Source organism: Falco cherrug, chromosome 16 (assembly GCF_023634085.1).
Source record: "Falco cherrug isolate bFalChe1 chromosome 16, bFalChe1.pri, whole genome shotgun sequence".
Lineage (NCBI taxonomy): Eukaryota > Metazoa > Chordata > Aves > Falconiformes > Falconidae > Falco > Falco cherrug.
The window spans coordinates 6,731,739-6,743,814 of record NC_073712.1 but is presented as its reverse complement, the minus strand read 5'-3'; the positions used below and the strand labels follow the sequence as shown (position 1 = coordinate 6,743,814).

At 52.2% G+C, this 12,076-nt stretch overlaps 1 protein-coding gene across 2 annotated transcripts; it reads left to right on the top strand.

Moving 5' to 3' along the window:
- The first annotated feature begins 978 nt into the window (after nt 1-978).
- On the top strand, nt 979-10,620 carry RAB29 (RAB29, member RAS oncogene family). 2 transcript variants are annotated; one of them, XM_055728159.1, is made up of 5 exons: nt 979-1,139; nt 3,073-3,144; nt 4,839-5,020; nt 6,310-6,431; nt 7,107-10,620. In XM_055728159.1, exons 1-5 carry the CDS (start codon nt 1,016-1,018, stop codon nt 7,222-7,224), a joined length of 618 nt encoding a protein of 205 aa, XP_055584134.1. In that variant the 5' UTR covers nt 979-1,015; the 3' UTR covers nt 7,225-10,620. The 2 variants fall into 2 exon arrangements, with proteins under 2 accessions (XP_055584134.1, XP_055584135.1); XM_055728160.1 differs by having other exon boundaries at nt 1,124-1,139; nt 4,844-5,020.
- Nucleotides 10,621-12,076: the final 1,456 nt, after the last annotated feature.

Below are 12,076 nucleotides of genomic sequence, written 5' to 3'. Positions count from 1 at the left end.
TGCAGGGCTGAGCCTCCTGGCCGCTCGCCCAAGCAAGGATCTTGATGGAGAGTAAAACAAAGCCCCGGCCGCGCCAGGGGCTGCGGAGCTGCCACCGGGACTGTGCTGGCACTGACTTCTCCAGGCCAGGGAGGTCATTTCCCACAGGCTCGGGGTGGCCAGTGTGACACCATGGTCAGGGTGGCCGCTGTGACACCGTGGTCTCAGGGCAGGAGGGGGGTGTGTTGCCCTTTGCTGGCCGAGGGGAAGGAGCGATGCGGGAAGGCCCTGAGCGCCCATCACCGCGAGAGCCGTTTTGGCGTTAAGACCCTGAAGGAGCCCCCGCAGTGGCGTGGCCGTGGCGCTGCTTTTGGAATCCGCGTGTGTGCGCGTGGGGGGATCTTTTTATTTGTCTGCTGGTTGCAAAGGGGCTGGGGGGCCTGGAGGTGTGTGGGGCTGGGGGTGCTGAGGGCAGGGGCTGGGGGTGGAAGTGCAGGGGTACAGAGGGCAGGGTGTGGGGGTGCGCAGGTGCATGGGGCAGGGGCTGGGGGTGAGGGGGGGCAGGGGCGCAGAGGGCAGGGCCCAGGGATGCAGCAGGCAGGGTCTGGGGGTGCAGAGGGCTGAGTCTGGGGGTGCATGGGGCAGGGTTTGGGGGGTGCGGGGTGCAGGCAGGTGCAGGGTGCGGGGGGAGCGGGTCTGGCAGGGGCAGGGTGCAGGAGTGCAGAGGGCAGCGCCCAGGGGTGCAGAGGGCAGAGTCTGGGGGTGCGGGGGGGGTTCTGGCAGGGGCAGGGCGTGGGGGTGCGGGTTGCAGGCTGGGGCAGGGTGCGGGGTGCAGGCAGGGGCAGGGTCTGGGGTGCATGGGGCAGGGTGCGGGGTGCAGGCAGGGGCAGGGTGCGGGGCCGGGCAGGGGCAGGGTGCGGGGCCGGGCCCGGCGGTGCGGACTACATGTCCCGGCAGCCCCGCTAGAGGCGGCGGTTCCGCCGCTGCCCCCACCTGACCCTCACATGACCGCGGCGGGGCCGGGGCCGGGGCCGGGATGGGGCAGCGCGATCGCATGTTCAAGGTGCTGGTGGTGGGGGACGCCACGGTGGGGAAGACGTCGCTGGTGCAGCGCTACGCCAACGACAGCTTCAACCGGCACTACAAGTCCACGGTGGGGGGTGAGCGGGGCGGGGGGGGGCCCTCCGGGGAGCCGCGCCGGGGGCGGCCGCGCCAGCAGCGCTGCGGGCCGGTTTGCGGGGCGGGGATGCGCGGAGTCTCCCCCGCGAAGGGGCACCGCGGCCCCCGTTGTGCCGGTGTGAGCGGCGCTGGTGCCTGCCGAGCTCCGCCGCTCCGGCTGTGATGGGGACGCTCGCTCCTCTCCCTCCCCGCAAACGTGGAAGCGAGAATCTGCAGCAGGAACAACGGCCCGTCGGTAGCCGCTGTGTTTTGCAACTCCTGTAGCAGCTCGGGGCTGCAGGTCCTGCGCTGCTGGCAGCCCGGCGAGCCCCGGCTCCCTCTGCACGGCAGGCTCGGGGCGCCCCGTCCCCATCCCCCGGCAACAGCCACCCCCGGGAGCTTTAACCGGGAGGGGCCGGGGCGGCAGCCCCCCCTCTGCCCGGCCAGCACAGCAGCAGCGTCGGTCTGAGCCCGATTTAACGGCGTGAAGCAGCGCTGGGTACCGGCGGTGCTGTGCGGGGCGGGGGGCGCAGCCTCAGAGCGGGGATGCTGGGGGCGAGGGGGAGCGGGGTCTTTGTTTAACATCGGTGGAAATGAATAACCTACAGGGAGCGGGAGGTGCCAGGGCTTTACCCAGAAAATCTCCAAAACTGTGGGGGCTGAGCACGGCTGTTTAAATCTTGTTCATGAGTCGGGAGGGGATGGATTAGGAGTTGAAAACACCGGAGAGCTGCATCCCTCTGGGGCGGAGCCGCCATTCCCAGCAGTAAGAGCTGCAGGTGGTTTGCTTTTTATTTTATTTTTTTTTTTCTAGTTTGCTCCTGGCTTCCGTAAGTTCCAGCCCTGTTGAGCACGGCTGGCTGCGTAGCTGGAGAGTTTTCCCCCTGCAGTGAAAACCTGATGCATGGCAATTTGAGAAAAAGGCAGCGTTTCCCGCTGGGCTCCCTGCACCGGTCACAGCTGGGGTGTAGGTGGGCGCAGGCAGCGGCTGTGGAGCAGACTCGGAGCCCCACGTACCAGCGGCTGAACGGTTTGGGCCGCGCAGAGCAAAGACAGGCAACAGCACCAAATCCAGCATTTCACTGGCACGCAGGGTCGGGCAAGGGAAGATTTTCTTAAAGCTCTCCAAGCAATAAGGTCTCCGGTGTCCTTTTGTTTGCCTGTGGTTGTTCAGGGTTATGTGCAGGAGGAATTCTTACTCCTGAGCATTGCAGTTTCGGCTTCCTCCGCCCTTGGTTAGTGTCTAGTGCTGGCGTTACAGCTCCAGAGGCCGAGCCCAGGGTTGTGCTTGGGATGGTTACAGACGCTGGAGGACCAGGATGCTGAAAAGCCCCGTGATTTGGGGGAGTGGAGCCCACCCAGCGCTGTGTTTGCTGGAAGAACTCCACCTTGCTCTCCTGCTTCCCAAAGGATTGCAGGGCAGCATCTCTGCCGCCCTTGTGAGGGCTTCGACAGCAGATCCGCTGGGCTCCTCCACAAGGCAGTGGGGAGCGCTGCTCCCTTCCTTGCTATTTAACACTCTGATCTGAAATTCAGGAAGGGACAAGGCCAGCGTAGCATCCCGGGGGAGGGATGGGATGCTGATAACCGCCTGCCTTCTGCTTATCTGAAGGCATTTGGTGTGCCTGTGGTCATCCTCCCGCAGGGTGTGGAGTGGGCAGGGTGTGGAGCCCTCTGGATTTAACACTTACCGTGCGGTTTTCTGTGATGGAGGAGAGGGGTCAGCGCCTGCAGACCCTCCTGCTCTGTGGCTGGTCTGTGCTGGTGCTGGTGTGGGTGCTGGTGCTGGTGCTGGCCCAGTACAAATTGCTGTGGCTGTGAGGGCGGTTGCTGGGTTGGCCTGTGCTGGGAAATTGTGAGAGGGTGTGGAGAAACAAGCCCTGTATTGCAGAATGCCTCTAATTCGGTTTCCTTTGTTTGGGGGGGATTCTCTAGTGGATTTTGCTCTGAAGGTGGTCCAGTGGTCGGAATCTGAGACAGTGCGACTTCAGCTCTGGGACATCGCAGGTATGTTCACGTGAACCCTGAAGCTGCTCAGGAGCAGAATTTAAAGCTCTCAGTGGCTTGGCCCATCTTTTTCTCCCTCTATCTCTTTCAGTAGGAGTCTGCTACAAAAATAAATCCTTAAGGCCTGTCGATTCAAGGGGCAGGACTGCTCTGGTTCACAGTGCTGTCTCTAGTTTGCGGTAGTAATTTAAATATTTCATCAAAAGCCCATCTGCAAAGAATGCAGCAACAGAGATGATAAATCCGATTGAGCCTTTCTTTTTGATTTCAAAGCCAGAGTAGAATGAAGAGGGAAACAGGCTCATTTGTAGCTGGAGATGTAACTTCTCAGTCCCGAGTTTTGTGTTAAAATCCTGATTTCTGGCATGATAGGCAGGAATGCCTGATCCTTGTGTGGAGCAGCTCCACTGACCTCGCGCTGCCCTGGCTGCCGGGATCAGGATTGCGATCTGGCTGCTCAGTGACCTGTGTGAGCAGAGCCAGAGGATCCCTGGGGAGCGGTCATGGCAAGAGGAGACTGTAGGGTGCCCCCGAGGCGATGGGTCTGGCTCAGGAGTGGGGCAGGCGTTATATGCGATGAAGTGGAGCAAGGAGCACCTGCTCCCTGAAGAAGTGCAGAGAAACGCGGTTCCCAAGGCTCCCGAGGACAGGTCGGTGCAGTAGCGTCTCCAAAATGGCACCTTTGGATTAGAGGAGTCAGGAAAACAGGGTTGTGGTTTCCTCTGGTTTCGCTGCTCCGACGCATGCATCTGGAATCCTTAAAAAGAAAACAGGAAGGAGAAGTTTGAAGCAAGAGGATTGCAGCAAGAAACTGATTTCAGTTTCAGCCCTGAAAAGGCGTTTAGGTTTTGGAAAGCAGAGGGGCCACGCTGGTCACGGTGCTGCTGTCGTACCCTGGGCAGAAGGGGCTGCAGGCACCGACAGTCCCTGCCACCTCGGAGGTGTGCAGAGAGTCGGATGGCTTGAGGTTACTCCAAGTGCTCAGTTCTCGATGGCTTCAGAGCGAAAAGCCTGTTGACCAGCTACGGGGCTGCATGGGAGCCCACAGCGGAATCTCCCCGGTGTCAGAAATGCTGGTTGTCACCGTGCCGCTGACCCGTGTGATGTGATGGGAATGCTCTGTGCTGTGTCCCCATCCACACAAACGCAATCAAACCGTGCAGCGGCACAGCAGAGTTACTCTCTGGCTGCAGTTTTAGTAGTACAGGCGGGGTGTAAGGTGTAAGCAGCCGTAACAGCGTGTGTGGGGTGTGATGCCTTGTTTAGTATCGGATTTTTCTCTCTGGAGAGCTCGGTCTGTAACGCTGTGCCCGCAGCATGTGTCAGTGCCAGGGGCACAATCCTGCCAGAGCAGGGATGGCTTGTGGTGGCAGGATTCTGCTCGGGGCGAGGTGAACCTGTGTTCGGGGACACTAACATTTAAATTGTTACACTGGCAGTAATGCAAGTATTTCTGGGACGTCGGCGTGTCTGGGTCAGGATTAAGAGCTGCCCAGTTTGTCCCAGTTCTGGCGCTGTGTTGCTGAGGTGCACCAGGCAGGACACATCTCAGTGCCCACGTTTCCTTGTTATTTAAGTGGAGATTGTTAGCGTCAGTTGGGGGAACGATGTACTGTGATAAACCTGTTATTTGCACGAACAAATCTAAAGTGTTAACTCAGGGGGGGGGCGGTTTTTTCCTTTTGATCTTGAAGGGCAGGAGCGCTTCACGTCCATGACCCGGCTGTACTACAGGGAGGCATCAGCCTGCGTTATCATGTTTGATGTCACCAACATCAGCACATTCAGCAACAGCCAGAAGTGGAAGCAGGATTTGGACAGCAAGCTCATGCTGCCGGATGGGAACCCCGTGCCTTGCCTGCTGCTGGCTAACAAAGTGAGCAGCTCTGGGCGCGCTCTGGGTGTTTGCGTGTGTGCCTGCGTGTGCACGGGAGTGCAAAATGCAAGGAGCTGCCTTTAGCACTAAGCCTTGCCTAGAGCTGCCCCATACCTGTGGTCTTTCTAATCCTTTCCTTAACTCTCCTTGAATTGTCTTCCTTTAGCAAGGAATCTCCTCCATAAGTAGGACGCTGGTAGGACTTAACGTGGGGATGGCACTAGGGAGATGTCAACAGCATCTCTGTCCTGGGACGCGGTGCCTTGTGCCGTGCTGTCAGAGCTCGAGCTCTGTACCTTCTTTCTTTTTCTTTTTCGGTCTTTAATCTGCAGTAGCCTGGGAAGCTCGTGTATGACGCTGCAGGTCAAGTTTCTGTTCAGAGCTGCCAGAGGGATGTCTGGTTTTCATTTGGATGCAGTGTCAAGTTTCACTGTGTAGATTAGTTGCTGTCTTTTAATGATGTATTATTTTTTTTCATTTAAAAAACTACCTCTGTGTTCTTCACGTGCCAACGTTGGCTCAGCAGCCCTTTCCAGATTCAGTTTGAGACTTGCCTGGTTTGAGAAAGCCTAAAACTGGAGATCACCCAAAAACATGATGGGTGGGCAGGAGGGTGGCTTTTCTTCTCCACTTCTCCACAAACAGTGCTCTCCCCCGATAGCTGTTTTAAGGTATTTGCCTCTGCATTAGGGAAATCTGTGTGCCTGTACACACTACATAGAATCTTAGAATGGTTTGGGTTGGAAGGCACCTTACAGACCATCTAGTTCCAGCCCCCAGGGACACCTTCACCAGCCCGGGTTGCTCAGAGCCCCGTCCAACCTGGCCTTGAACCCTTCCAGGGATGATGCAGTCACGCTAAGACAAGCTGTTAGGGGACAGGTTTCTCACTGCCTCCTCGTACGCCCCGTTGGCGTCAGCCTGGCTGCCTCCCTGACACCACACAGGTAACACATTTCTGTGCTGCTGAGAGGCCGGGTGAATTTTGGATGAGTGACGATGCTTTCTTGTCCTGTGCTGGCTGAACCTCCATTCCATGCATGCTTGACTGAGGTGTGTCACTATCTCAGATGAGATAAATATATTGCTGCTTGCAACATCCCATTAAGAACCTTGCCCCAAGAACTCTCTATCAGCCTGCGATCTGGGAGATGCGAACGGCTGAGCCTGCCCGCTGCCTCCGTGCCTGCCTGCCTCCACACCAGCAGTACAGGGCTGAGGCAGAGAATTCTCCTCCCGGCTTAAAAATTAAAAGGCTAAACTTAAAATGACTGATTCTTGCCTTACAGTGCGACCTTTCCCCGTGGGCAGTGACAAGAGAAGAAGTGGATCGGTTCAGCAAAGAAAATGGCTTTTCTGGTTGGGTGGAGACATCTGTCAAGGAGAACAAGAATATCAATGAGTCCATGAGGTAGGCACGGTGGTGATACATCTGGGAGTTAATTCCCTCTTTCAGACGCAGCCGTTTTGAGGTGAGGGGAAATGCTGTCAGTAAGTAACAAATAGCAGCAATAATACGCAAGTAAATCTCCCAAAGGGAAACTGAATTCCGCAAGGTAAGAAGTTTCTCTCTCTCTGGTTAAGCTCTGATGTGCTTTTAGAAACAGAAATTCTTTCAGCAATACCGGGGATGTTCTTTCAGGTATTGGCCTCTACCAGGAGGACGGGTCTTCTTGTGCAAAGATTTAGAAATTCTTTTATGACACACCAGTCCTTTGATGGAGAATTTGGCCTTTTCTGAAAGATATTAGATTAGGTATTCACTGATGGCGAGGTTGGGCAGGTGGCACTTGGAAGGCTGTTGAGGTGTCCCAGTTCCTATACTGGTGAGGTGGTTGCAGTAGGTGTTAGTTATCCAGTCACTGCAGAGTCTTCTGGTGCTGCCAGGTGACAGCAGTAATGCTGCTGCCAGTGCTACGAGGTTCCTTAACCTCATCGTTCAGTCGTTACAGTTCTGCAGGTTTGCGTCCTTCTAGAATGAATCGCTGTTTCTTTTTTTGCGCTGCTGAAAAACGGTGTGCCCAATGCTGGTTTCAAAAAAAAAAAAAACCCAACCCAAACAAACTCACATCTGTTTGTCTTCTAGAGTGCTGATTGAAAAGATGATGTCCTCGTCCACCGGTGATGGAAGTTCCTCTGCTGCCGGGAGTGGGGATTATATTAATATCAAAGAGACAACCCCGCCAGGCTGGGCTTGCTGTTAGATGCACTGACTACACCATCTGCCTTGGGCTTAGCAGCAATGGCCTTTTGTTATTATCATCATTTTTTCCTAAACTGGCTGTCACTGGTTTTCGGTTGGTTTTTTTTTTTGTGTGTTTGTTTTTTTTTTTTACGCGATCGTGAACTGTCTTCTGTTTAGTGCATATTCGTTCTCAGTAGAGCATTGCTACAATGGCTTGGAGTGAGGAGAGGAAAGAAGAGAGGAGTGAGAAGATTCTTCTTTATCCTGGTGTAGCAGCAGCTGGAGGCTCTGCTGCTAGTGATGTAGCGTGGTCCATGTTCAAGCACATGGCTTGGATTAGTTAATATTTTTAACAAATTTTGAGCACTTCGTCTTCTGACATGTGACGGCCTGTCTCAGGCAGGGCGAAGGATGTCGAAGGTACATTTTTAATATTGTTGCACCTTTTATTCCCCACCACCTGCACCCACCATACATAGGGGCACCAGTCCCAGGTGTTACAGTGACCTTCATTTGCTGCACACGGGGTTCCAGTGGTCTCCCTGAGCCTGCGGATTCCTGGCGTGGGATTACAGCAAACTCGTACTTCATACTCTGGAACTACATACCTCTGCTTACGTGTCCTGGAGAGACCAACACATCTCATCTTTGCCACTAACTGTCCTCACGATGTGAAGCCAGATATGGATGAGCATGGTGTCCCAGCTCTGTAAAATTATCAGCGTGAATATGAGCAACGGTGTAGCACAGCCTTTACTTTTGTGTGTGCTGACTGTGGTGCTTAACACAGCAGAGACCTCGGATTTTTTCAAGAATTGCCCAGTTGCCTTCTGTCCACTCCTTCTCCCTCGCCCTCTGCCTAGCACAATCCTGTGTATTCTGTTCTGGTGCCGCTTTATTAGGGCACGGAGAGCTGAATGAGGAATAGGTTGTAAACTCCTTTGTGTGACAGAACAACAGTCCTTTTCACTTTTAGAACACCCTGTATGCTACAGCTTTGCAATTGCGGATGAATTGCCTTCCCACAACTGTTGTGTAGCGAGGAGCGGATTTGGGAGCGGGGCTGGTGCAGGGCAGGCAGTGCTCTGAAAGCTCACCCGCTGGCTTCAGCGGTGTGGGGGGAAGCAAGGGAGAAGACTTTGCAGGACAAAAGGAAACGAAAAGAACCGCTCCCCGCTTGCCTTTTGATGCCTGCTTTCCCTAGCACGTCCCCAGGTACCCACCGTGGAGGTCTTGCCAACAACACAACATTGGTAGAAGCGCACTAGATGGTTATCTGGGGAGAGTTAACGAACTCAGTCTGTGGGGCTGGAGTTACGTAGCGTTGTAGGCCTTTTACATCACCATGCGATGTTCTAGAATTGTCTTGCTTATGTTTTAAGTCAGGATTTGGACAAATGGTCTTCAATAACGGTTTTCCTTTCCCAAGTAGTTTAATTTGAAAACAGGGCTATAAATCGGTTTGTCCGGATTCCTGCTGAATTAGGGTTACTTTTCTTTGGCAAAGTATTGCTTCGGTCTGTCTTTTCTTACTTTCTATAATCGATGGAGGGAGAGGGTGGTAAGAACAGGAGCAGATTGCCTTCACTAAGCACGAAAAGTTCTGAGTTCTCATTTTCTGGAGTTTAAAAGGATCGATGAGTAAACAGTAAGGGCTGAGAAATTTATAACTAGTGTTGTGTTCCAGTGTTTTAATTAAAAGCTAAAATGTCCGGGCAAGGATTCTGTTGTGCAAACACTGCCAAATTTGGGTTTATAGGCACTTAAATATACCTTTTCTGCACTGCTGGATTCACTGTAGAAACATGTGAAACGCGTAGAACTGGTTAGCAACAAAATTGAACTGTCTTACTGAATTCTACTTCCTAAACATTGTATTAAAAAAAGAAAAAGGTGTCTTTAGTTCTTTAGGGAACATGGGGGGAAGGGCCTAATTTTTTAAAGGATCTGTCACAAACCCATTAAGATTCATGTGTTATTTATCGATTTCTGTATATGCGACTCAAAGTGTTTCAGCAACGAGGTCAAGTGTTAAGAGCTGTCCTAACAGATGGAGAAGCAGGCACCCAGTGGAAAGCTCTGCCCAGGACCAGCTGACTACTCAAGTCAGTAAAAACTTGGCCCTGAAAGGAAAATTTCTAATTCCTGTTCCAATGGCCCAGGCAATAGGCCATGCATCTTGCAGGAAAGCATCTTCGTACCTTTTGCACGTCGGTTTGATGTGTAGCAGTGCCTCTTTGGTGTCTGGACCTTTTAATCTGGACCTTTTTTTTGTAAGTGCCTCTCAGAAACAAGCAAGAAGCCAAAGGAAGATCTTTTTAGAAGGTTTTGTTCTAATATAAATAATTTCTGTTTTGCCCAGTGGTTTCCGGTACCGATGTATGCCTTGGTGGTTGTTGGGGTTTTTATTTTTCCACACTGCTTACTGCTTGCTAACATCTTAATAGACAACAGAAACGATCGTTGCTTGAGATCGGTATAAAAACCCAACCAGACAGGAAAACGATTTTACTGTGCAGATGTGTTTGTTTTTTCAGACCTTGCTCTTGTGGCACATAAGGTGCTTAAAAAAGCGAAACAAAACCAAAAGAAACGAACCTTGATTTGGCCCTGTAAAACAAACTGATTCAAAAGCCCCATCTAAACATGCTCATTGCTGGGATAGGCAGTGCGGAAAGAATGGTTGCCTGTAAAATTGATTGTGCCCAGCTTGCACTAGCTGAAATAATTCTCATTTTTAAAACAACTGAAAGGGAAACGCCAACTTGAGCGAAGCAGTTTCCAAGACACATATTAAGCAAAGTTAAGTGTCATTCATGCAGACCGATAAAAACTTGAGTCTTTCAAATATGAATCAGAAAAGCCTTGTCTTTATTCGGATGAACTGTGGTTCACTGGTGTCTTTGTCAGGAATGATCTGTTTTGAAAACGAAGGCACCAAGTTTTCCCTTCTGCAGTGCCTACTTTGACTTTGTACTCTTTGTGTGACTCCGGGCCAACTGTACTTATTTCCCTGTCTTCCACATGTTGTTTCTCATTCCTATAACTTTTAATTTGTGGTCGCGGGACTCAAAACCATATGAAGTTTAACGGTGTATGTTATATATTGATGACAGTGCACTATGGGTCCACATAGCTGGAAATTTTTACTGCAATAGATTTTGAAAGCATGAGGGCAGACTATAGTTCAGAAACCAGTCAACAATATCAAAACAGCTTTTTTTTTTTTTTTTTTTTTTAAATGCTTGCAGTCACACAGCAGTCTTTAAGACACAGGGTTCTGATTACTGTAAAGCTGCAGTATTACCGTGTTTATGTAAAGATTGAAGAAACTGCGGGGAGGTTTTCTCCATATCAGTAACTACTGCAGTATTGCAAAAGTTTGAAATAAAAGTTTGACATTGCTTGTGTAGTAGTAGTTGTTGTTTTCCTGTCTCAACAGTCCTAACAAATGGGTTGACAAGTTCAAACTAGAAAGTCTTGCTGTCTGTAACAGGGCATGTGTAAAGCATACAGCATGAACTGCCCTGCGTTGCCAGCAAAACAAATTAGATCCTTTTTACTGAAACATCTCGCTGTCTCAATTACTGTAGTTTTACTGACCTACGAGCATGCAAAACTTTTGCATCTGTGAGTCAGTCAGTGGCTTTTAATCCAATATATCTAGCTAAGAGGAGAAAGAAAAGAATTCCTTGATGTGGTTGCTTGTTAATACACCTTCCTCCTTAAGGCTCATTAATTCACAGAGTGTATTTTGGGGCTGGCGATGCAGGCAGGCAGTTGCTCTGAATGCCCCTCTTTCTTTCCTGATGAGCTTGATTTTCATGAGTATTGACTTGCATGAAGGACAGGGCACATCTGAATTGATCAGAAAAACGGCAGTCATTCCAAAGGAGACAAATTAAGCTCAAGCAGGGCATTAAATGAACTCAAATTACTCCTATAATTAGGTAAGAAGCTGGCCATATTTGTATTGTCAAAGCAGTCTTCTCAAATAACTCGATGTGTAAAGAAGATGGTTTAAAGTACTGTTTTTAATAAAAGGGAGGAATGAGTCTCTTTAGAGATTCCAGTGCAAGGCAAAGTGCCTTGCTGTGGCAGAAGCTGCCATTTTAATGGACTGTGGAAAACTTTTTATTTTTCCATGGCAAAAGCAGCTCCTCCACTGAACAACATGAGCAGTTTGGGGTTTCTAGGGAATTTAAAGACCCAAAACCCTTCCCTGGATGTGGAGTAAGTTGTGCGTGTTCTTTCTGTCTACCGACTGCTCCAGGGAGAAGCAGCGGTGGCAATAAAATCGGTTCTGATCGTGGAATCTGCACCTGCTTCTTTTCTTATTTTCTGCATTTCTTTGTAAAAAAAATCTTTCATACCGAATCAGTGTAAGAAAAAAAATTAAAAAAACATCGAAGCCCTGTGAAAATAGAGATGCATGCAGCTGTATCGCAAACCCCATGGCACGCACGGCCCAGGGCGGAGCGGGGCCAGTTGCTGCCGGAGCCCCGGGCGGTCAGGGAGCGCTGCCAGGCCTGTGCCGCTGCCCCGGCCGGCCCGGTGCCGTAGCCGGCTGCGTGCTGCTGCCCGGCAGAGCGCTCTGAAGCGCGGCCCTGAATGGCGGCAGCGTGCATGACAAAGGGGCTGCGGCAAGCGGCGCGGCGCTCTTCCCCGCCGGGCCCAACCTCCCCGCCTCAGCCGCGGTGAGCGCTGCCCGGCCCGCACCAGGCCCCGCTCCGGCCCCTGCAAAGGCCCCAGCCCCCGGCGAGCAGCGAGGCGGGGCCGCGGCCGCGCCTCTCCCGTTAGGCGGCCGGCCTGAGGGGAGCCCCGGGGGGGGGGCGGTGCGGGCCGCGGTGAGGGAAACCGGCGGGCCGCGG